Genomic DNA, 26456 nt, shown 5'->3' on the forward strand with positions numbered 1-26456 from the left:
ATGTGATACGTGTGTTATAATGTTAGCATGAGGTGGGTGAAACTACAGAAAAAGGCAGCTAAAGGGGGAAGGGAGTTTCCAGAAGGCTTCCTGGAGGAGGTGGACAGCTGGAATGAGCCCTTAAAAAAGTAGATGTTAGCCATTCAGAGAAGAGGGTGCTCTGAAGAAGGGAGAGTGTGCACTGTGGCTATGGAACCTGCAAGACTGAAGGGCAGTGGTTAGAAGCGATGCTGGAGGGATAGGCAGGGACTTCCCTGCTGGCTCAGATGGTAAAGAATCCGCCCGCAATGCAGGAGACAGGCTTGGATCCCTAGGTTTGGAAGATCCCTGGGAAAGGAAATGGCAACCCACTCCAGTATTCTTGCCTGGAGAATTCCATGGACAGAGAAGCTTGGTGGGCTACAGTCCATGGGGTCACAAAAGAGTGGGACAAGACTAAGTCACTAACACATTCACTTTCAGCTGGTCCAGACATCAGGGCTTCATCCTGAAAACAAGGGGGAACCTCTGAAGGATTTTGAGAAGTATTTTCATCTCTCTTTTCACACTGTTAATTCCATAAGGCCTGAAGTACTTTTTTTTTTTTTTCCTTCACATTGTTTTCCTCAAAGCCTAACCCAATGCCTGATACACAGTAGATGCTGAATAAATATTTGAGGAATGAATGGAATAATCAGATATGCAGAAATGCTGTTTTCAGTAATGTGGGAAATTTGCCAGAGTAAAATGATGAGAGACTTAACTAAGGCAATAGCCATGGAGACGGAGGGGCAGACACAGATTAAAGAGATTCTGTTGGAAGAGGGTATCCTTCTGTTGAGCCGTGGTTGTCATTGATGACACCAGAGATCTGACTTGGGATAGAGTGTATTATTGCTGCACCCAACAGAGGGAAAGCAGGAAGATGAGCAGTTAGGGAGTGGGCAAAAGATTATTACATTGAGTTGGCCTTGCTTGGGGAACTTCCAGTTCTCCCACTTATGTTCTTCTGGCCACCATTCTTCAACTTCCAAGGAATTTCCAAGAGTCCCCATTCTCTATCCATCTGAGAGACTGTTGCTATATCCACCCAGCTGCGAGTTGTTAAATCTGAGATGCCCAGCTCATGATGAGCAGCCACAGTTGCATCATCACTTCAGTTGCACAGCCAGGCTCTTAGTGGCATGCCAGGGGCTGTTTTTCAAATGACCTGTTGTCAGGGGAATGACGTTTCTCCGGAATCATGAGGTCCTGCACTCTGACGCTCCTTTTATGGCTTGCCTAGGACTCCCAGCAGCATGGACCTCTCTAGTGCCATTGGATCTGCTGAGAGATAGGGTCAAACAGAAGGCAGCTTGTATTCCAGCATGGACTTGGTGCAGAGCACTGTCTTGCTCAGGGACCTACTGCAACTGGCAGCCAGCCATATCACCCATAAATGTGTTACACCTGTATTCCCAAATGAGGCATTTGCTGCCTCCAAAAGCCAGAAACCCACCAAGTGCTCCATCTTTGCCTGTTAAGAGAAATTGCAGGGTGCAATAGTCAATCCTTCACCTTAGAGAGGTTGTCCTCTTATGCCCTAGGCCTTTGGACCCATAAAAGCTTCATGAATGTAGTAGCCTCTGAAGTTTGTAGGGTTTAACTCCCAGCCTCTGGCATGCATGCATGTATCCATAAGGCCAGTACTTTTTAAACTTGAATGTGCATACAAATACCTGGGGAATAAATGCAAACTTTGATTCAGTAAGTCTAAGATGGGGCCCATGATGCATTATCAGCCCCCATGTTTGGGGGTTTTTTGTTTTTGTTTTTTTTTTTAACGGAAGTAGAGTTGATTTACAATGTTGTGTTATTTTCTGGTATACAGCAAAGTCATTCAGTTATACATATATGTAAGGCCCCCATTTTTAAAGTCTTCCTTTATCTGTACCCTTTGCCATATAACAGTGAAGTGTTTTCCACTAGGAGCAAAGTAGTGTCAATTCTCATTATTCATAGGTTCTGTGTTTTGGTTTATCTATTTGTCTACATTTATTTGTAACCCCCAAATCGCTACTCATGTCACTTTCAAGGTCATTTACAGACATGCCTGGAGTAGCAAAAATATTGAGTTCCCAGCTGAGGTGAAGCAAGTCTGTCCTCTGCCATCTTGTTTGAAGTCTTGTATTGGAAATGTACCCTTTATGCAGTCTATTTAATGCCATATACATATATATATATATATATATGCAGTTTTGTGCTTTTTGTTGATGATTTCACTGTACAGAATGGCCCCAAGCATTGTGCTCATGTGCTGTTTTGTGTTCCCACATACAGGAAGACTGTGATGTGTATAGAAAATACAAATATTAGGTAAGTTCTTTCAGGCATGAGTTATAGTGTTGTTAGCCCTGGGATCAGTATTAATGAATCAATAATATAGATTAAATGTGGTGACTTTAAACAAAAATATACATAAAAATGTATTGATCAGTTGATTAAAATGTGACCAGAGGCTCATAAGAACTTAACCTGTTCCCATGAGGAGCAATGGTTCGGCATTTACTAACTCAATGTTCGTGGGTTCGTTATGGTGAGAATCAACTGTATATCTCCCTACTTCTTGACTTTGAATTCAGCCATGTAATCTGTTACAGTCAATGAAGTGGAGAAGAAATAATGGTATCCCAGTTCCAAGTCCAGGCCTAAATAAGCTTCTGCTTGCTGTTTGTACTTGTATCATCACCTGGAGCAAAATGAGCTTGGGCCAGCCTGCTGGTTCCAGGAAGAGAGTAATAGACACTTGGAACACAGCAGAAGCACCTCGGCTGAGCCCAGCCTCCATTGCCCAACCACTGCTAACCCCCAAGACATGTAAGCTAAAGAAATGTTTGCTTGTAATATGACATTGGGAATTTGTGGTGGTGGTGGTGGCAGGGTTTATACAGCAACACCTAATTGCTAGATCTGCCCCAAATTTGCATACTCAAATTCAGAGGAATAACCAGGTGTCAGTTGATACAGCTGCCCCAAATTCAAATAACCAAATAAAAACATGTAGTTGTTACCTCCAAAAACGTTATTTCCTACATGACTAAACTCATAGTCTCATTTTCCCAGCAATTATTACAAATTTGGCAGCTTCTATTCAAACACATCAGGAAGGTTTTGACAAATTGATGTTTGATGTCTTAATAAAAGTACTTGAGACCCTAAAACTGCTCTTATTTTTATCAAGTTCTTTCTTGTATTCTGAGGGATCTGGCACCTTCTCCAACATTGAACTGAAATAAGCAACCCTTTTTTTTTTAAGTCTACTCAGGTTTTTGGAAATTGTAATTCGGTTGATTTGTAAGAACACGTGGAATTTTGGTCCTTCTTCCAATAACCCATATTTGCCTTATTGGTATAAGTTTACAACCAACCCACTGTTCTCTTTCCTGCCTGGTTCCATTCCTGGTAGCTTTCTGTTATGCCAAATCACAGCATAATCTTTTAAAAGGCATTTCACATGGCATTTGAACATAGTATGTACACAGCCAACAATACCCATAATTCAATAGAAGTGTTGAACAGCTATAACCAAGTTCATGCACACACCTGCAAAAACAGCTGAGTCACACCTGCTGCCTGGCTATCTGCCATTGTAAGGACCCATCTGAAGCAACGTGCAGTATGATTTCTGAGGAGTCAAATGAGAAAAAATATGTGCTAACAATTGATGAAATCCGGGATTTCAGCACCTGACTTAATCAAATAAGGTTGACAAAGCAGTCATAACTAGCCCAGGGAATCTTCTAAGACAAGGCCCCACCCTTCTTTCCCTGGAGCTATTGGAGAGGGTCAGTTTCTCTGCACACCTATAACTTATTCATGGCACACCACTATGATTACTGTCTTATATTATTTATCCCAGTAGGAATACGTCCAGCTTTCTTTATGTGTAGAGACCCTGTCATCTGCCTTTAGCCTCTGTTTCATTGCCAAGCAACCATCCTAAAACAGTCTTTTTGCAATTCTTAAGAACATATCAAAACCTAATATAATTTAGCCTCATTTGTTGGCAGTATGGATAAAAAAGTGTACCCCCATAAGAAATCATGACTCGTGTAATATTATCATGTTTCTATAAGCCAGGCATTTAACCTATCAGGTCTCCTTTTTATAATGAGACTCTAAGGGCTGATGCTGAAACTCCAATACTTTGGCCACTTGATGCGAAGAACTAACTTATTTGAAAAGACCCTGATGCTGGGAAAGATTGAAGGCTGGAGGAGAAGGGGACGACAGAGGATGAGATAGTTGGATGGCATCACCGACTCAGTGGACATGAGTTTGAGTAAACTCCGGGAGTTGGTGATGGACAGGAATGCCAGGTCTGCTGCAGTCCACGGGGTCACAAACAGTCGGACCCGACTGAGGGACTGAACTGAACTAGCATCGATTTCTAACCAGTCTGCGCCGCCACAAGTCTGCGCTTGCGCAGAAGGCGCTGTGGGCGGCAGACAGGATGAGTCCATGTCTATGGGATAGGTAGGGGGCGGCGGCATCCTGAAGATAATCGCTCCTTCCCCTCACAGGCTATATGCCAAATATTAAAACCTTTTCCTTCACAGTATTTTCTTTATTACTGATCGGCTCCATAAAACTAATGTCTGATTGAGACTAAGGAGACTAATACGAAGATGTTTCTATTCCTCCCCCACGTACCCTGCGTGCTCCGGGCCTCGAGGGGCGGGAAGAGGAAGCGGAAGTGTTTGTGGCTCCTGGGAGCGACCACCTGAGTGGATGGTGGGAGCCGTGGACCGTGTTATGGAGGAGTCCGGTGAGCCCCAGTTGGATGCTAAGTCCAAGGTAAGGTCTGGCTTGGAAGGAACTGGGGCAGCGGGCTCCGAAACAAGAAAGACTGTTCCCTTAATTGTGTTTTCTGCTTCCATTTCAGGTCACCAGCCAGGTGAGTGAGTGGCCATCCAGTCCCGTCCTCCGCCCGGCTCTTCTGGGCACGGGACGGGCGACTGAACCTGGCCCTTCGCCCGCCGCCGGCAGCCGCGCGCGGGACGATGCCACCGTGAGCCTTTTCTAGCACTCCCCTCTACCAAGGCTTGTGTCCGCGAGCCCCTGAGTTTCATCCCGCCTTCCTGATTGCTCCTTCCACTTTGCTCCTGAGCTTGTAGCCACTAATCTCCCCCAACCACTCCAGCCCAAAGAGTACAGACCCGATACTGTTCTTTATTGATTAAGCGCCGTTGATGGCGGCACTAGATGCACAGTATTTGGGCATGTAATATATACAGAGAAGAAATTGTTAAAATTGACAAAGATAGCACCGCAAACATTTTCTGAGCCCTTAAAAAGCAGTTGGTTGAAGATGAAGAGTTTATCTCTTTAACTTTTCGGTGTTTTTATTTTTTATGCTTGGGATAAGAATTTGAATTTTTAAGTATATCTTAAAACTGTTTCTTTGTTGCAAGAGTTCCTGTCTTGTTTCAACTAATAAACTGTTTTTAGCAAGTAACGTGTAACACTACCCAGAAGAGTACGAAAACTAGAGTATTTTAAACACAGAAGTTACCCAGGACCACAAAAATATAAGAAAGGGCTGAGATAAATAACGAAACCACAGGGACTGAGAGATGTTCTTTGACTGCGCTCTGACATCTGGCTCCAGCCGATCTTGCTGTTGTTTCTGAGGATTCCTGAGAGATTGCTGGAAACTCAGATTGTAATCAACCCCCTGTCTCGCTTTGCTCAGAGTTAATGCTTAATAACTTTGATTCATTCTGTCATAAATCATCTCAACCATTCTCTTAAATTAAATCATATGTTTGTTTGAGTAAGGTATCCTGAGACTGAAGTATACTGGATTTTCAGTTTCAGTTCAGTCGCTCAGTCATGTCTGACTCTTTGCGACCCCGTGAACTGCAGCACGGCAGGCCTCCCTGTCCATCGCCAACTCCCAGAGTCCACCCAAACCCATGTCCATCAAGTCGGTGATGCCATCCAGCCATCTCATCCTCTGTCGTCCCCTTCTCCTCCTGCCCTCAATCTTTCCCTGCATCAGGGTCTTTTCAAATGAGTCAGCTCTCCACATCAGGTGGCCAAAGTGTTGGAGTTTCAGCTTCAACATCAGTCCTTCCAATGAACACCCAGGACTGATATACTGGATTACACAGTTTTAAACATTGAACCTTTTTTTGAAGGGAGAGGGTGAAGGGGAAGGTATGTTTGAAACAACACATTTATTCTTATAGTGCTGGAGATCAGAAGTTCAAAATTGTCAAGAGGGAGGGGATATGTGTATAATTATGACTGATTTGCATTGTACGGCAGAAGCACAACTTTGTAAAGCAGTTTTACTCCAATTAAAAAATTTTTAAAAAGCCCCAAATTCGTCTTGTGGAACTAAAGTCAAGGTATCAGCAGGGCTGTGTTTCTTCTGGAAGTTTTAGGGGAGAATCTGTTTCCTTGTCTGTTTCAGCTTCCTGCATTCCTTCCCTGTGGCCTCTTCTTCTATCTTCAAAGCGCATCCTTCCGGCCTCTGCTTCTGTCATCACCTGTCTTTCTGCTTTCATCACCATATTGCCTTTTTTGATGCTGACCCTTCTCTACTTTCTTCTAAAGCCCAGCTGGATAATCCAGAAAAACCTCTCCACATCAAGATGTTTAATTTAGACATATCTACAGAGTCTGTTTTGTTATGTAAAGTAACATATTCACAGGTTTCTGGGAATTGCAACGTGGACATCTTTGGGGATTGTTATTCAGTCCGTTCCACATCCCTTTCATGCCTTCGTTCACATGTTATATGATTGTGCATAGAAAAAGCCAAGATAATTTACAAGTAGACTATTAGAAATGATATTAGAGTTTAGGAAGATGATTCAGTGTTTTTCTGTAGTTCAAACACAAGAGAGTTGAAAAATATTTTTGAAAAGATGTCATTTATAACATTAGTAGGTCAGAAGTGCCTTGCAATAAATCTAACAAAAGATGTTTGAACTTTTATGAATAAAATTATAAAAAGTGACTGACTTCTGGTTTCTGGTCCAGTGTGTAAGGAGTTTAGAAGTCATCACTCTGCTTTAAAATAAGTGAAAAGCTGAACAGACTGAAAAATGATCAGGTCTTCCTGGAATGTCAGAAAAGTGAGGTCACAGGGCAAACTGCTGTGCCTGGAATTGGAGAGACAGGTGAATACAGAGAATCACAGCTTGCCACGACAGAAACCTCCATAAAATCCAGTGCCAGGGTAGGAAAACCTGAATGAATTCTTGGGAGGCTCAGTGTAGACAGGTGTGAGTTAAAATCTGTTACCTCACCTCCTACCCCGAGTTGTTAGGGGGACCTCACACTTCTGTTTTACTTCCAGGAACCCAAATGGAACATTTTTATTCATAGTTCATGATGTATTTTTTGGTATGTTTTAAAATACAGACAAAATGGTTATGTGTATTTAGTAGTATTGTAAGGGGAAAAAATCCTTGACCTAGCAATAAGTCACTTTCTGTTTGTAGTATATGCTTTTTCAGTGTATCAGATACAGCTCATTTTTAGGGCTAATACTAGTTTAAGTTCTTTGAGCTGTAATACAGTGAAGTTGCTGAGTCATGTCCAACTCTTTGCAACCCCGTGGACTGTAGCCTATCAAGCTCCTCCGTCCATGGGATTCTCCAGGCAAGAATACTGGAGTGGGTTGCCATTTCCTTCTCCAATACCTTCTGTCTTTAAATATATCTCGCCAGTATAAGAATCAGCAAGATTAATTGGGACCATACGTCCAGTGAGAGTTCACACCCCACATAGAGTCCATCGTCAGTCATTCTCTCAATCATTCTCTAAATTTATCTCCCTTTGCTGCCACCATCTTCTTGCGTAGATGTTGTTGTTTAGTCACAAGTCATGTCTAGCTCTTTGTGTCCCTGTGGACTGTAGCCTGCCAGGCTCCTCTGTCCATGGGCTTTCCCAGGCAAAAATACTTAAGTGGGTTTCCATGTCCTCCTCTGGGGGATCTTCATGACCCAGAGATTGAACCTGTGTCTCCTGTATTGCAGGCGGATTCTGTGCCACTGAGCCACCAGGGAAACCCATAGATACTACATTTGGCTCACAGTTTAGTCTTTTTGTTTTCCTTCTTAAGACTTCCATGTGCTATTCATCAATCTGGAGGGACTTTTGCCATCTAGACCAGGTCTTTTCCCTTCTTGAAGCCAATTATAAGAGAGAATTTCTGTCTCACTAGAAAAAAGTCTTCAGTATTTTCCTTGGCCTCAAGGCTCTTCAAAAAATGACTCTTTGTCTCTTCCACACTCTTCTAGCTCATGCCACTCCAGCCTTGTTGTTCCCTGCACATGTTAGGCACGCTTCTCCCGCTGTCCAGAATGCTTCTTTCTCCAGGTATCCATCTGGCTTTTTCCTTCTCTTGACTCAGGTGTCTCTGTGTTCAGAAATCATCTCCTCATAGACATCTGCCCAAGGCTCTAACTCAATAGCCTTCCTGGTCACTCTGTCCCTGTACTTGCATTTTAAAAACCTCTTTTGGGACTTCAGTGATTAAGACTCTGAGCTCCCACTGCAAGGGGTGCATTTTCCATCCCTGGCTGAGGCACTACGAGACTGCATGCCAGGACGTGTGGCAGAGAAAAATTTTTTTTTTCACACAACCATATTGTGTATGTATTTGCTTATTGGCTGTCTTCCCTACTAGAATGTAAGTTTCTGAGGTCAGGAACTTTTTTTTTTTTTTATAGTCCCACTGTCTAGAACATAGTATTGCTATTGTTTCCTAAATACTTCACTGAATATTGGGGCATAGAGACATAGTAACTTGTCCAAAGCCACACGGGTAGAAGGATGCAGAGGTGAAATTCAAACGCAGGTCTGTTGACTTGAGTCTGAACTTGTTAAATTTAACAAACCATCCTATCTTGTCCAGTACCAGGAGGTCTAAGGTTACTCTTTGCTTCACATTCCGATACTTAAAATCATTGTTTTAAACTAATTCATGGTTCCCTTTTATAGATGTCTAATTAGAACTCCTTATCATTGATGAATGATTGTTGCCACATTTTATTGCTTTCCTTCTTGCTAATTTTGTAGTATGAATCAACAGAAGGGTGTATACTGACACATGACATCTAGTGCCATTTTCCCTCTTCCTATTTATGAGATACGTGTGCAAGCTAAGTCGCTTCAGTCGTGTCTGACTCTTTGTGACCCCATGGATTCTAGCCCACCAGGCTCCTTTGTCCATGGAATGCTCCAGGCAAGAATACTGGAGTGGGTTACCATTCCCTTCTCCAGGGGATCTTCTCAATCCAGGGATTCAACCTGCATCTCCTGAATCTGCTGCACTGGCAAGTGGGTTCTTTACCACTATCGTCACCTAACATAATATATATGAGACAGTGGCTTAAATTTTTGTACAGTGTGTGTAATAATTTATAAAATGCATGACTGTTCTTGTTCTCCTGTGTGTTGTATTGGGAGCTACAAGTCACATGAGGATGTGTGAACTCCCCTCAGGGACCTACAGTCTGGTAGATGGTGGGGGAGGGAGACAGATTCACAGATGAGCACTTTTCAAGGCAGAATGTTCTAAGTGCTGCGGTGTAAAAAGTGACATGAACATTCGTAGAAAGGCTGAGTAAAACATGAAGGACTTCACAGAGCAGGGAAAACTGGGAGGCATTTTGAATTTTAGATAGACCTTTGAGAGTTGTATTCTAGAGGAATGGGCAGCATGAAAAAAGTGTAAAGACTGAAAGATAATGTAAAGAAAGGATGCGGTCCAGCTTGAGCATGAAAGTGATTTGGGACCATGCTGTGAGGGGACTTAACTGCTAAGGGAAGGGTTGTAACTAGTTCCCAAGGCAGTAGGGTTTTGACCTGCGATGCTAGATTAGGTTCATTTATAAGTAGTGTTTAGAGTCTCCTCTGGGTTGGAGCTGAGAAAGACCAAATGCAAGAAACTGATTAGGAGGCTGCAGTAAAATTGAAGGCAAGCTTGTTTTTTTTTTAAAGTCATTTGTTTATCTCATTTTTGGCTGCTCTTGAGTTTTCGTTGCTGTATGCAGGCTTTCTCTAGTTGTTGCGAGTGGGGACTACTCTTCCTTGCGGTGCACAGGCTTCTCATTGCGGTGGCATCTCTTGTGAAGCACGGGCTCTAGGCACACAGATTTCAGTAGTTGTGGCTCGTGGTCGTTAGAGTGTGGGCTTCAGTCATTGTGCACAGGCTCAGTTGCCCCATGGCTTGTGGGATCTTCTCCAACCAGGGATTGCAGCTGTGTCCCCTGCATTGACAGGTGGTGTCTCAATCACCGGACCACCAGGGAAGTCTGAAGGCAGGCTCTTTAAAAGACTTTGTAGTGGTGAGATTGGGAAGGAGGGAGTAAATGTCAGTGGCAATGACTGAAATCAGATCTTGAGTACCTAGGAATTCGTAAATGTTTTGTGTTGCAGAGAGAGAAAATTCAAAGTTAACTGAAGTTTCAAACCTGAGCCACTTGGAAAATAGGTCATTAAAACATTGTTTTAATTATTTGTATTTGCTACAATTTCTGTAAATGAATAGAGTTCAGATTAGCTAGTTTTGAGAATTCATTTTTGATAAATCATCATATATCTTAGTAAGTTTATTAACAAAGCTATTTTCAGCTAGTTGTATTTGCTCTGTTTGAGGTATCTGTCACCGCATGACAAACCACCCCAAACTTAGTGACTTAAAACAGCTGTTTAATTGTTTCTCATGAGTCTGTGGGTTAACTGGGCTTAGCTGGGTGGTGGTTTCTACGCCCTCTCAGGTCAGCTGGGACTTCAGTCATCCAGGAGCCTAACTGGGCAGGAAGTGAAGAGGTCTCACTCACGTGCTAGTCACGACCTGGCCTGAGAGCTCAGTTGGAGCTGATCATAGGCGTGATTTGGTTCTTCCTCATGTGGCTGCTCACATCATGGTGGCTGGGTTCCAAGTGGGTAGGTCCCAAGATCCAGCATTCCGTGAAGAAGGAAGCACACGCTTCCAGTTCTCCTAAGGCTCAGGCTCACAGGTTCCAGAGCACCTCTTCTGCCACATTCTACTTGTCAAAACAAGCACAGGGATGGCTCAGATCTGTGCAGGGAGAAAATAAGGCCCCCTTCTTGATGTGAGGAGTGACGTGTACTTAACAGAGAGGAGTGGAATTAGTTGTTGGAAACTGTCTTTGGAGATCACTTACCATATACCCCTGAATCTCTAAACATATTAGTTCAACAGATAACTTATATGAACGTTCAGTTTGTATCAGATCAGATAATGTTAGTAGATTCAGTAGTAACTAGATTGATAAGGCCATTTCCCCCTATGGGGACATAGGGGATGAACCATAATTAACATGATTTTAGAAACTGTTCTGAAGGCTTCCCTGGTGCTTAGCAGTAAAGAATCCGCCTGCCAATGTAGGAGACCCAGGTTCAGTGCCTGGGTCAGGAAGATCCCCAGGAAAAGGAAATGGCAACCCACTCCAATATTCTTGCCTGAGAAATTCCACGGACAGAGGAGCCTGGTGGGCTAACAGTCCATGGGGTCACAAAGAGTTGGACACGATTTAGCAACTAAACAAAATCAGTAAGTCCTATGAAGAAAATCAAAGCATGGATGAAGGTGCTGCTGAGGAAGATGAGAAAGGCTTAGCAAACATTGTCTACTTAGACTAGAGCTAATAATATTCACAGGTGGCTAGTGGCTACTGTATTGGACAGTTCAGGTCTAGCATTTAGAAGATGCTAAACATTCTTGCCCCATCCCAGACCTGTCTGCTTTTCTTTACCTATTAGAACTTCATGTAATTCTGAATCATTGTCTTGTTGCAGCTAAGTATTGATAGAATGAAAAGGGCTGGGATATGGAATCAGACAAATTTGGATTTGAATACCAGCTCTATTAGTTTTGTATCCTTGGATGAGTTGCTTAACCAATCTTTTCCTTATAGTACTTTAGAGAACAATTAATGTGTACAGAATACTTTCCATTTGAAAACTTTCATTTAAAAAAGGAGAGAACATATAAGTGTGTATTTTGTGATTCTGGCTATAAAGCTTGCATACAAAAACTGGGAATGAGGATACAGGAATATGACGATAGTTTTTCAGATGACAGAGTTTTGCATGATTATTTTTTAATTGTTCTCCTAGGTTGTGTTTTGAAAAATAAAAGTTAAATTTAAACTTAAATGGTCTTAAAATTTTTTTCTTTGTACACAGTTTTGTGATGTTTTTATGTTACTGATAACTTCAGCCATAATTTCTTGTTCAGTTGCTAAGTTGTGTCCAACTCTTTGTGACCCCATGTATTGCAGCATGCTGGGCCTCCCTGTTCTTCATTATCTCCTGGAGTTTGCTCAAACTCATGCCCATTGAGTTGGTGATGGCATCCAACCATCTCATCCTCTGTCAACCCCTTCTCCTCTTGCCCTCAGTCTTTTCCCAGCATCAGGGTCTTTTCCAGTGAGTTGGCTCTTTGTGCAAGGTGGCCAAAGCACTGGAGCTTCAGATTCAGCATCAGTCCTTCCAATGAATATTCAGGGTTGATTTCCTTTAGGATTGACTGGCTTGATTTCCTTGCTGTCCAAGGGACTCTCAAGCATTTTCTCCAGCATCTCAATTCAAAAGCATCAATTCTTCGATGCTCAGCCTTCTTTATTGTCCAGCTCTCACATCCATACATGACTACTGGAAAAACCATAGCTTTGACTACATGGTCCTTTGTAGGCAAAATGATGTCTCTCCTTTTGAATATTTGAATATGCTAAGTTTGTTATAGCTTTTCTTCCAAGGAGCAAGTGTCTTTGTTTGTTTGTTTGTTTGTTTTCATTTTTATTTTTTTTATTTTTTGTTTTTTCTTTTTTTTTCTCAAGTGTCTTTGAATTTCATGGCTGAGGTCACCATCCGCAGTGATTTTGGAGCCCAAGAAAAGAAAATCTGCCACTGTTTTCATTTTTTCCTCACCTGTTTACCATGAAGTCATGGGACCAGATACCATGATCTTCGTTTTTTGAATGTTGAGATATAAGCCAGCTTGTCAACTAATTTTAGTGTGACAGACTACAGCTAATTTCTTTGTTTACCTTTTTATCTATACTTGCATCTTGATTGTTTTTTTTTTCTTTGTAATCATGTTACTTATGGATATTCTCTCTTTTTTTTTTAAATTTTTTACTACTGGGTTTTTCTGTATTTTTTCTTTTAAGATCGTTTCCTTCATTCTATAAGAAATTTGAACTATATTGCTTTATTTTTAATATTCTCCATAGCCCTGTTTTTTGTTTTTTTTATTCTTTTGAAAATCTCTGCAGCTAATTCCTATTTAAGGCTTAACCACTCTTATTACAAGTCTTGTTTTTAATTTGCATGTAAATATTCAGCTTAGAATTTGGGAAATTGTCATCCCATAAACTTAATCCCAGCTGTTTTCCCCATGTAAAAAGTTCTTTCCCCCACAGTAAATGACAGCTCTCCCTATTTTCCTATCTGCCAGTTCCACCATTGTAATGGTCAGTGAATTCCAACATTGTGTTCTTTAATTGCTGTTCTGCTTGAAATGTTCTGGATAATCCAGAGTTTTATTTCAGACTTTTCAATATTTTACTCTATCATTTTGTTGTGGACAGTAAAAATATAACTTCTTGCATCAATGAGTTGTATGACCAAATACATTTAAAAAATGATTGGTTAGGTTTCTGAATGTCACCATCTAACTGATATAAAATGATATCTCTAATCATGAACTCCCTTGAAGTCTGTTCTGGAATTTCTAGCCACTTAGCGAACATTCCTGTTTAGATATTCCTTACCCCTTTTTTTGTTGTTAATTTTATTGGAGTATGGTTGATTTACAATATTGTGTTTTGGATGTATAGCAAAGTGATTAAGTTATATATACATATATTCATTGTTCTTTAGATTCTTTTCTCATAGAGATTAATTATCACTTTTTGATAATACTTTTAGACTTAAAATATAAAAAGTCCTGGTTCCTATATGATATATTCTCCTAGTCATTCAGGCTCAAACTTTTATAGTTGTGTTTGATACCTCCCTTAACCCTGCAGGCAATCATCAAGACCTGTTTTATTGATAAGCTTAATCCTGCTTGTCACCACTGTAGTTCCAGTGCAGAAAACCTTGAACCTGGATTACTGTGTTCTGCTGCCACCAGAATATTTTTAAATCAGTACTTTCATACTCTTCTCTGTACTCAAACTTTTAGTGAGTACCCGTTGCCAATTGAAAAAGTTTAAATGACTGACATGATAATGTTTTTCATAATAAGATAAAATACAGTTGACTGTTGAACAGTATAGGGATTAGTCAATATGTAATTTATAGTTGGTCCTCCACATCCTGGGTTCCTCTGCCTATACGTGGATTCAACCAGCTGCAGACCATGTAGTACTCTGCTATTTACTATTAAAAAGCATCTGTGTGTAAGTGGATCCCTGCATTCAAACCCACATTTTTAAAGAGTCAACTCTAAATGAGAGTATTTTGAAAACTTTTGAAAACTTGTACAATTTTGCAAAAAGTTACAGCTTCTTGATTCTTGAACTTTTGTCAGCTTTATTTTCCATACTTTGTTATAAGAACCTTTCACTTGAAGACAGATAAATGCTCTGCCCCTTAGCCAGATACCAACTGTCTTCATCTCTAGTTGGTTCAGCTTAATATTTACCAAGCATTAGATCTTTGCTCAATGTATATTTAAGGAATATATAAAACATTTTTTCCCTTTCATTTTCAGTTCTGTTATTCTTCAAACCTGAACTTTATCCCCACTAATGCTTTCCTTTCAATAAAATTTTCCTTTCAACCAGAAATGTGGAGCTCACTGACATATCCTCCCCTTCTTCTGCTACATGTGGAAGGTAACATATATACCAGAACATACATAACATATGAATTGTTTAATGAATACTTTTTCTAGTTGTATTGAGATATAATTGAAATACAGCTCTGCATAATGACTTGACATACATATACTGCAGGACGATTACCACAGTATATTTAATTAACCTCCATCTCCTCAAATAGTTACCAAAAAAATGAGTAATTTAAAGGTGAACATCTGTGTAATTACAATCAAAATGCAAGAAATACAACAGTACCATTACCTTTCCCTGGTGGCTCAGAGGTAAAGAATCCCCTTGCAGTGCAGGAGATGCGGGTTCGATCCCTGGGTCAGGAAGAACCCTTGGAGAAGGGAATGGCAGTCCACTCCAGGATTCTTGCCTAGGGAATCCAATGGACAAAGGAGCCTGGCAGGCTACTGTCCATGGGATCGCAGGAGTCGGTCATAGCTTAGTGACTAAACCACTGCCGCACAGTACCCTAGAAGCTCACCATATGCGCCTCGCCAATCAAATATCCTCCACTTTCCTCCCTGGAGGTAATGATTATCCTTTTGTGATCATCATAGTCTTGCTTTTTTCCGTAGTTTTGCCATCTGTGTACGCATCTGTAAAAAATCATATTTCCTTTTTTTCAAGTTTTAAAGTGAATGGAATAATTAAATTTTTGACTTGTCTCTTTCAAGATTTTTTGTGTCAAGGGTAGCTGAAGTTCATTCATTTTCACCTCTGTGCAGCATTTTATTTATTTCTGGTGAACATCTGAGTTATCTGTAGTTTAGGGCTATTTTGAATATAACTTCTGAGAACTTCATTATATAAGTATCTTGTTTTTCTAGGTTTTATCCCTAGTAATTGACTCACTGGATCTCTGGACATGTATAACTTCAGTTTAAGTGAAGCTAATTTTCTGAAAGACTGGCCCAGTTTAGACTACCATCAGTGCACTGTGACATCCTTCCATGCCAGTTTTAGAATCGTCAGACTTAGAATTGTGCTATTTTGGTGGGTGTGTAGTGATATCTCTTTGTGGTTTAAATGTGCTTTTTCCTGTTTCCTTTCCATATATTTATCAGCTTGTAGTTCTTTTCTTGTCTACCCATTATCCTTTCTCTATTTTTGTGTGGGAAACTTTTATTTAAAAAGGACCTGTACAGTCTTTTTACTTATCAAAAGATGTTAACCTTTTATCAAGACCAGCCTGGCCTTCATACTGCAGCTGATTTTGTCTAAAGCCAGTCTAAAGATGGGAGGAAAGTTTGGTCCTTATGCTAAACCCACCTTTTATAAAAAGTAAAGCTGTTTGCCCAGTAAGCATTCATTTGGTCGCAAAAGGTATTGGTCAATAGGTATTTTTGGTAAATGCCTACTGTGTCCTACCTATCTGCCTAAGCTTTGGGTACAAGATACAAAATTTTCTTCCGTATACTGTCTTAAGGTTTGAGCTCTGTATTAAGGGCTGCATTTATCCAGTCCTGTTTTATGTCATGGAAACACTGAGCAATCAGAAAAGAATTAGCTGGAAAGTATTGAGACAACCAGTAGTCAATAAGCATGTAATCTTTGGAGTCAAAAGACTTTGGTTTCAGCTATGAGCCCAGAAATGTGTGACCGTGTGCATATTATGTCAGCTCTCTGAAATTCAGTTTTATTATCTGCAAAATGGAAATAATAGTCTGTAATGTTATGATGATTCAGTGTGGCATTTAATGCATGTAAACTGCCTAGCACATCACCTGACAGGTATCCGTCAGCAGTGATGAAATCTAAAACCACCTTCCCCAGTATTTACGATAGTGTAAGGTTTCAGGTCAAGGACTGAGATGAGGAAGGAAACTGGAATGGTTCTCGTGTGCCTCAGTCAAATATGAAGATGGTATATAACTCATGTTCCATTTTAGGACTTTCGGGTTGTGAAATGCAGGAAGGACATATGTGGAACAGGAAAATGAGATAAGAGATGATTCAAAAGTCCCCTTAAGGACAGAAGCAAACTGAAAAAAACAAAGGAAAACGATATTGACACATCTACCTCCATTACGCATCTGGTGGAAAATTTTGTTTTTGTGTTTTCCCTTCTGTAATCATGACAGTGTTGTTGTTTTCCAACCCTGTTTGTGTCCCTTTGCCTCTCTCCATGTTCATTTGATTATTATCCCCCTAACAATATTAACTTGAAGACATTTTGTTTTATTATGACTGGCCTTGAAGTTAAACCTTGAATTCGAGAGCAGTAAATTTGAGTAAACACCTGCATTCAGGGCAGTGTTATAACTGTGTATTATTGTGAATTCTTTCACTACAGCTCATAGATCTTCAGTGGAAGCTGGGTGTGGCCGTGAGCTCCGACAGGTGCAGATCTCTTAGATACCCTTACGTTGCAGTGATGCTCAAAGTGGCAGACCATTCAGGCCAAGTGAAGAACAAGTCCTTTGAAATGACAATCCCACAGTTTCAGGTTTGTGATATAACTCATTCAGTTTTAGCTGTTATTCTATAACTACTGCTTAAAAAGATACATAAAATCATTTTTAAGAGAAAATTTAAGATTTTTATTTGCAATTTTGAGTGCTTTACATTTATTTACATTATTATTGTATGTGTATACACATACAAAAGATCTCAATTTGTTTTATTTGGGAATTATTAATATATTATTTTCAATATAATATGTTGAATTTGTATACTTTGACACTCCACTCCCGTAGTACTCATCTGTGAGTGTATTTAAGAAATTTGCATCTTTTCTAGCAGGGTATTTACTTTGTATTTAACTGTTTTATTCTTCTTAGGCTTAATATTCAAGAATGATGAAGCTAAATGAATCTCACCTTTGAACAGTGTTGACCTTGAATTTTCTGACTAATAATGTTTACTAAATGCAGATCAGACCACTAGTACTAGTACTCGATAGCTAGTTTTATCTGCTAGGGTTTTGATAATATAATATATCTGCTAATATAAACTTAGTAGTTTATATTTAGAATCATGTTATATATATTATTATTATTTTTAGTGCGTGTGTGCACGCGCATACTCAGTTGCTTGGATGTGTCCAATTCTCTGTGGGCCCGTGGAGTAAAGCCCACCAGGCTCCTCTGTCCATGGAATTATCCAGGCAAGAATACTGGAGTGGATTGCCATTTCATCCCCCAGGGGATCTTCCTGACCAAGGGATCAAACCTGTAACTGTTGAGTCTCTTGCATTGGCAGGCAGATTCTTTATCACTGCACCACCTGGGAAGCCCGTTATATATATTATTATTCCACCTCTTTTCTGTAAGCAAGAAAGGGAGAAAGAAGGTAGATGAGAAATCAAATTTTCTTTTCAATGTACATACAGGGAAATGCTTTGTCTTTGGCTAATTTAACTGACCTTAAAGTTTTGTTTTTGGTTGTTCATTTTGATACCTGTGGTGAGTGAATAGGTAGGAATTCTTACTTACAGCTCTTCCTACTCTAAAAAAGTCAAATAATCTAAGAAAGGCCACCATGATGAATGAAATGGAAATGTAATGAGAATTCTTTATAAAACTGAAAATACATTGGTCCCAGACTTCTGGTTTTTCTCCTTAATATATATTTTATTGAAGCCTGGTTGGCTTACAGTGTTTCAGGTGCACAGCAGGTGATTCAGTCATACACACACAGATACTGTTTTTGAGATTATCTTCCATTATAGGTTATTACAAGACATTGACTATTGTTCCCTGTGCTATATGGTATACCTTTGTTGCTTGTTGTATATCTGCTGTTTCTTTTAAATTAGAAATCTAGCATTCTATTCATACAAAATCAAGTGGAATCAAAATATCATATTTTTTTTAGTTAGACAAAATGTATGTTTTCTAAAATATATATATATTACACATACTATATATATATACACACACAATATATATGTATATAAAAGCTTTTCTACCACACTTAGACTTGAGAAGGAACTTCAAAAAAAAAAGAAAAGAGAAAAGTTGGAGACATTGGAAAACAGAAACTAAGTGAAATGGGAGCACTGAATATGGAATAGAAAAAAATGGAACAAACTAGATAAAAATAAAAGATCATCATATAATCCAGTTGTTTTTAAACATGGCTGCTCATTAGAAACATATCTGGGGTTTTGAAGAAAAAAAGTAGTACCAGGGCATTTGTATTTTTTACCAAATTCCAAGATAATTCTCATATGCATCTGGATTTTAAAAAGTGATTACAAGTTTTTCTATTAAATAGCAGTTTTGGTACAGAATTCTATTATTTTTCTGTTGACCAATCATGATACAATGGTATTAAGTGAGTAATAGTTACATAATCACAGTAGTAAAAGATGTTTATCAGTTTTCACAATCAATAGCCAGACAAAAAATAAACAATAATTACAGTTGCAAGCCATAATGGGAACATGATTAACCTAACAGTATAAAATAATTACGTACAAATTGGGGGGTCAAGCAGAGTGATGTGGTAAGTCGAAATGCGTACATGCATATGTTTTCATCTGCCTGGCCAGTCTGTGTCTTTTGGTTGGTGCATTCAATCCATTTACATTTAAGGTAATTATCGATATGTATGATCCTATTTCCATTTTTTTTAGGTGTATTTTCTGTAGGTTTTTTCCTTCTCTGTGTTTCCTGTCTGGAGAAGTTCCCTTAGCATGTAAAGATGGTTTGGTGGTGCTGAATCTCTTAACCCTTGCTTGTCTGGAAAGCTTTTAACTTCTCCATCGTATCTGAAGGAGAGTCTTGCTGGGTAGAGTATTCTTGGCTGTAGGTTCTTCCCTTTCATCACTTTAAACACTTTGTGCCCTTCTCTTCCGGTTTGTAGAGTTTCTCTTGAGAAATCAGCTGACAACCTGATGGGAGTTCCCCTGTATGTTGCGTGTCATTTTTCCCTTGTTGCTTTTAATATTTTATCTTTGTCAGTTTAATAACTGTGTGTCTTGGGGTGTTCCTCCTTGGGTTCATCCTGCCTGGGACTCTCTGCTTTTCCTGGACTCGGTTGATTATTTCCTTTTCCATCTTAGAGAAGTTTTCAGCTATTATTTCTTCAAATATTTTCCCAAGTCCTTTCCCTCTCCTCCTTCTGAGACCACTGTAAGGTGAATGTTGGTGCTTTAATGTTGTCCCAGAGGTCTCTTAGGCTGTCTTCATTTTTTTCTTTTTTTCGTTCTTTTTCTATATTCTGTTCTGTGGTAGTGATTTCCACCATTTTGTCCCTCAGGTCATTTATCCGTTCTTCTGCCTCCATTATTCTGCTATTGATTCCTTCTAGTGTATTGTTCATCTCTGTTTGTTTGTTCTTTAGTTCTTCTAGATCTTTGGTAAACACTTCTTGGATTTTCTCTGTTCTGTTTCTGAGATCCTGGATCATCTTCAATATGGTTATTCTGAATTCTTTTTCTAGAAAGTTGCCTATCTCTACTTCATTTAATTGTTTTGGGGGATTTTATCATGTCCCTTCATCTGGGTTATAACTCTGTGCTTTTTCATCCTGATTAACTTTCTGTAATGTGGTTTTTGTCCCAGTCACCGTGGGACTGTGATGCTTCTTGCTTCGTCTGTCTGCCCTCTGGTGGATGAGGCTAAGAGGCATCTGTAAGCTTCCTGATGGGAGGGAGAAGGTGGGAAAAACTAGGTCTTGCTCTGGTGGTCAGGGCCTTGCTCAGTAAATCTTTAATCCAGTTTTCTGCTGATGGGTGGAGTTGCACTCCCTCCCTCTTAGTCATTTGGCCGGAGGTGAGCCAGCCCTGGGGTCTGTGGGCTCTATGGTTGGGTTAATGGCCGCCTCCAAGAGGGCTTATGCCAAGGGGGACCTTCCAGGGCTGCTGCTACCAGTGCCTCCATCCCTGTGGCGAGCAGTTGCCAACCCGTGCGTCCACAGAAGACCCTCTGAGACTCGCGGGTAGTTTTGGTTCAGTTTCCTGTGGGTTTGCTGCTCCTTTCCTCTGGGTCTTGGTGTGTGGAAGATTTTGTTTGTGCCCTCCAAGACTGGAGTCTCTGTTTCCTCCATTCTTATGGAAGTCCTAAAATTAAATCCCGCTGGCCTTCAAGGTCAGATTCCCTGGGAATTCCTAGTCCCTTTGTCAGTCCCCAGGCTGGAAACCCTGATGTGGGGCTCAGAACCTCCACAAGTGGGAGAACCTCTTTGGTATTATTGTTCTCCAGTTTCTGGGTTGCCTAGTTGGTGGGTATGGGATTTGATTTTATTGTGATTGTGCCCCTCCCTCTGCCGTGGCTTCTTTGTCTTTGGATGTGGGGTATTGTTTTTTGGTGCGTTCCAGCATCCTCCTGTTGAAGGCTGATATTGTTGAACAGCTGGTTGCAATTTTGGTGCTCTTGCAAGAAGAGATGAGTGCACATCCTTCTACTCCACCATGTTGAACTGGAACCCCAGACTTCTTTTTTAAGAAAAGCTCCTCATATACCATTCAAGGATGCTTTTTTGTAATTTATTTATTTTTGTTGTTGCTCGGGCATTTCTCTATTTGCAGCAAGCGGGGGCTAGATGCAGTACACGGGCTTCTCTTATTATGGAGGACAGGCACATGGGCTTCAGTGGTTGTGACACTCGGCCTTAGTTGCTCCAAGGCATGTGGGATCTCCCTGGACCAGGTATCAAACCCATGTCTCCTGCATTGGCAGGCAGATTCTTTATCACTGAGCCACAAGGGAAAGCCCTCTGGGATGCTTTTGATTTCTTTTACAAACTGTATTTTCCCCCAGCTTCATTGAGGTAAAATTGACAGAAATTATATACACATAAGGTATACTATGTGATGTTTGGGTGTATGTTTATATTATGAAAAGATCCCCACTGTCAAGACTAATTAACATATCCATCATCTCACATAGTTAACATTTTGTGTGTGTGTGGTAAAAACTTGAAATCTCTTCTCCAGCAGATTTCAAGTATGTAATACATTATTATATTATTAACTGTGGCCAGTACCTATGCCTTGGGTCTCCAGAGCTTACTTACCTTGTAACTGAAAAGTTCTGCCTCTTGACCAGCATTTCCTCATGTCCTCTACCTTCCCAGCCTTGGTAACTGCTATCTACTCTCTGTTACCATGAATCCCACTTTTTTTAGATTCCACATATAAGTAAGATCATGCAGTATTTGTCTTTCTGTGTCTGGCTTATTTTACTTAGCAAATTGTCCTCCAGGTTCACCCATATTGTCAAAAAATAGCGCAACTGCCTTCTTTTCAAAGAATGAATAGTACTGTGTGTGTGTATATATATATACACACACACACCACATTTTCTTTATCCATTCATCTGTCAGGAGACACTTGGGTTGTTTCCATACCTTGGCTATTGTGAGTAATGCTGCATTGAATCTGAGAGTGCAGCTATCTTTTTGAGGTAGTGATTTTAAGGATTTTCTTCCTTTTTAATTTCTTTCTCTTAGAACTGATATGTCCATTAGATCAAAAAAGTGTCATGTTTCAACACTATTCATGTGAAGTGGTGTCTTGGAAGCAATTAAGACTAGGTTGAAAAGAAATAAATGCAGTGTGTTGTGATATATGAGTAGCCTTCAGCTGAATATAAAGGCCAAATCCACTTCAAAAAGGAATACAGGTTTCAGTCCTTTTGTAATTTATAATACTGGCCTAATTCTTATTTTTCTTTGCTGCATTTTTGCTCCCAGATTCCACCTCTCAAAATTTTCTCAGGAGAAAGATCACAAATGGGACAGCTCTTTTAAAGTTAGTTCTTACATGGCTGATAGCTAACCAGGCAGTCAGAGCCTGTTAGTCCCATTACAAAACTAAGGATGAAGGTAGCTAACCAGGCAGTCAGAGCCTGTTAGTCCCATTACAAAACTAAGGATGAAGGAACATTCTCTGAGCTTTTCATTAATATCTTTCTAGTAGCTGAAATTACGATCATCAGTATATGTTTTTGAACAAATATTTACTTCCTCCTTCATAATAAATTTACACATGAATTAAAATACAGATACTCTTTTAAGAAGCAAAATAGATAATTAAGTCCAAAGAAGAGGGAAAATAGGATATAAATCCAGGTGGCGCTAGTGGTAAAGAATCCTCGTGCTAATGCAGGAGACGCAAGAGATGCTGGTTCCATCCCTGAGTCAGAAAGATCCCCTGGAGAAGGAAACAGCAATCCACTCCAGTATCCTTGCTTGGAAAATCCTATGGACAGAGGAGCCTGGCGGGCCCCAGTCCATGTGATTGCAAAGAGTCAGACACGACTGAGCACACACGCTTATAAGCTGCTATCAGCGTAGGGTCTCTCTTGTTGTAATTGACAGGGCAGCCTCTATCAATCACCCTGAAATGCAGTCTTTCACTAAATTAAAACTGGTTCAAAACCTGGGACCCAATGTGTCATTTTTTAAAAGTCTTTATTGTCTATGACAGCGCTGGACATTTAATAAATCTTTCTGGTGTGGTCTGAAAGAACTTTGTTGGATGCTTTCAGAAAGTTTATTTATGAGCTAATTATTCAATCCTACAGTAGTATTTTTGCTTGCACCAGATGACACCTTTTGCTTCTTATGGTAACCTTCGAATAATAATAGTTGAGGATTTAACATTAAAATGCAGACTTAATAAGTTATAGACCCTCCGCTGGACAGACATAATTAAAAAAACTAAAGAATCCTCTAAAAGCAAAATTAATGTTGTTTCCCCCTTTCTCCTCAGAATTTCTACAGACAATTCAAGGAAATTGCTGCAATTATTGAAACTGTGTGAAAACTGATTCTAAACCGAAAATAATCTAAAATCATGGACTTCACTTTCTGCTACAAAGCTGCTTAAGGATCGAATGATATTTATTGAATGAAAATTATACTTTTGGTTTTCTACTTTTTTAAATAATAATAAAAAAAATCAGACAAACAGGAATTACAAAGTGGTGATCGATGCACAGCTTTGTGAATGTACCAAGAACCACTGATTTGGATAGTTTAAAGGGTAAATTCTGTGGTATGTGAATTATATCTTAATAAAAAAATAAATCAAACAGTTGAATAATAGTAAAAGTAACACAAGTTTATGTATTAAACCAACAGTTTTAAAAATTGCTGGTAGTGTTACCCATTTTATAAACAAGCTCTTACATAGATGCCTTTATATACAGTCTTATATATTAAGTATATATAAATGGGAAAAGGAGTATTTGATTAGGATAATGTTACTTTACAAATTCAGCTTTATAACATTCACTTGCTATGAAAGCAGTTAGTGAGAAGAGTGAGGCTGCTGCTTCTCAAAAATTTGGAATCAAGTTAGGATTGGCCATTGCTCCCTTGTATTAGCCAAGCATTCAGACATTTCCATTATTAATATTGTAGAAAGTTCAAGTATATGCAGACATATTAAGAATTTATATACAACTGAGTTAACCTGGTAACACAGATTATTGTCTTAGGTGGTCTTTTGAATTTAGATTTGTAAACCAGTTAAAATATTTTATAAAACCACAGCAGTCAACACTATATATGGCATTGCTCAGTTAAACAGATCGCTGGAATAGACTGTGTGGCCTAGAAATAGATCAAGATATTTGAGACAAAGATGGTATTTCAGTTGGATGAGAAAACAATTTAGTAAATGATACTAGCAGTTACAGCACATACAAAAGTAAATTTCAGATGAGTTAACGATTTAACTATAAAATACAAAAATTAGAAGTATTATAGAATATTTATGTTAACTAATGCTTGGGAAGACAGCAATTCCACAACTGTAATATGAAACAAATATATTTGGAATTTAAGAATTAAAAAATCATATGTGAGAAAAAAATGGGTCCTAAGCAAAAATAAAAGACCTGCTGTGTTGATGTGTAAGTTAGCTCCTAGTCTATAAACAAATTGCTTTAAATATTTGGAAGTAAGAAGAGATTTTTATACAAGAAACGAGATGTTCACTTAACTGTCAGAAAGACTGAGGGAATGAGGAGAAATTGTTGCTGGCTTTTAGTAAATCCAGTAGTGCAGGAACTTCAGGGAAAGCCCCTGCCAGTAATCTGCACAATGCAGGATGTCACCTGGAAGCCACTATACAGGCCATTTCTGCCATCTGTCAGCATGTTCGAATGAAATAAAGGCTGCCTGCTTTCTTCACTCTTCTAGTTTCAGTGAGAGTACCTCTGATTGGTGGAAGTTAAACCAGGATCCCGTTCAATTGAGTTTCTAGTCTTTCAGCGCCTTTGGAAGGGAGATTTAGAAAAGCAAAAATGGTGCTGAGTATTTGTACTCCGCTGACAGGAGTTATGGTCTTTTTCGCAAAGTGATATAGACACACACATTATGTTGAAATTTTGCAACTTAGAAATTGCAGTTGAGAAGTACAACCTTTGGAATAAAGCCACTAATCTATATAAAAACATTTGCAAATTTGGCTAAATGTTCACCCGGTTCCAGTTTGGGTACACAGGAAGGCTGCATTTTCCAGCCTCCCTTGCAGTTAGGTTGGGGCCTCTGATTGGGTTGTAGCCAGTGGAATCTGGGGCAGACGTGTCCCAAGTGACATCCAGTCTTTGTCATGAACCTTTCCTTGTCTTCCAAGCTTTCTGTCATGTTGACTGCTGGAAACGAAGAAATCTGAGATAGTGAACCCATTAAGATGGATCCCCTGAATCACGACTGGAGGCACACTCCTCATGGTAACAGGCTGACTTGCACCAGGCAGTGATGTCAGCTAGAAACAAACTCTTGTTGTGGTAAGCTAGTGAGATTTTTAGGGTGTTCGTTACAACAGCAAGTGAACATAACTTGAATAACACAAGGTATTTGTATGAAGATTTTTTGTAACATTTCCTCAAGCAGTACAAAGCAAAATAAAGGAAGCAGCGACTGTCTATAATAAAGAATAAATGGTTGAATAAATTCATTGTATCTCTGCTACATCATATCATTCACCTGCCATTATCAATATGTATTAATACACCTGCTGGTAACACCTACAGTTATTTCATAAAACCATGTAAAAATGTACTCAATATATATTTGAATTCTTAATGTAGAATTAGGGAAATCAAGGAAAGATGTTTATTGGATTGTAAGCATTGATGGAGAGGGTATATGAAGAGGGAGAGGAAGAGCAATTAAAAAATTATTTTTAAGTTCATATTGCATTATTAAAAAACACCATTTTATAAAAAATACTTGAGGGACTTTCCTGGCAGTCCAGTGGTTAAGACTCCATGCTCCCAATGCACAGGGCTTAAGTTCCATCCCTGGTTGAGGGACCTAAGATCAGCATGCTACATGGTGTGGCCAAAAAATACTGAAAAAAATTGTTAAATACTCGATAAAAATGTTGATTTTTATGTATGCTTCTGAAAAGTCCTTACAATTCTTGTTATGGTATAATGTTGTATCTTTAACAAATGTGTAGTGCATCCCCAAACCAGGATAGACAAACCTGAAATACCAAACAGGCCTCACTGTGCTATAGAAATGGTGACCCCAGCTGGGGTCTGACATTTTGGCTGGCACCACTGCCAGAAACTTCATTTCTACCTCTTACCTTTGTTTCCTCTTTCCCTCCCTGCTGGGAATTTTATGTCCACTTTACACCTTGTTAGCATACCTGCAGGTCTTTTACGTGAATCCACTTTCTTGGTCCTCTGCTTGGTA

The 26456-nt window shown here is 39.5% G+C and overlaps 1 protein-coding gene across 1 annotated transcript; it reads left to right on the plus strand.

Moving 5' to 3' along the window:
• The first annotated feature begins 4670 nt into the window (after window positions 1-4670).
• On the plus strand, window positions 4671-24753 carry COMMD6 (COMM domain containing 6). Its single transcript, XM_043478056.1, has 4 exons — window positions 4671-4815; window positions 4904-4915; window positions 17143-17295; window positions 23512-24753. Exons 1-4 carry the CDS (start codon window positions 4750-4752, stop codon window positions 23560-23562), a joined length of 282 nt encoding a protein of 93 aa, XP_043333991.1. The 5' UTR covers window positions 4671-4749; the 3' UTR covers window positions 23563-24753.
• Window positions 24754-26456: the final 1703 nt, after the last annotated feature.

Source organism: Cervus canadensis, chromosome 9, assembly GCF_019320065.1.
Source record: "Cervus canadensis isolate Bull #8, Minnesota chromosome 9, ASM1932006v1, whole genome shotgun sequence".
NCBI lineage: Eukaryota > Metazoa > Chordata > Mammalia > Artiodactyla > Cervidae > Cervus > Cervus canadensis.

Bases quoted from the DNA above. Each gene is read 5' to 3' on its own strand.
- COMMD6 (XM_043478056.1), top strand. From the start codon at position 4,750: ATGGTGGGAGCCGTGGACCGTGTTATGGAGGAGTCCGGTGAGCCCCAG. The intron at 17,296-23,511 runs GTTTGTGATATA...CTTTCTCCTCAG, and splicing joins TGACAATCCCACAGTTTCAG to AATTTCTACAGACAATTCAA.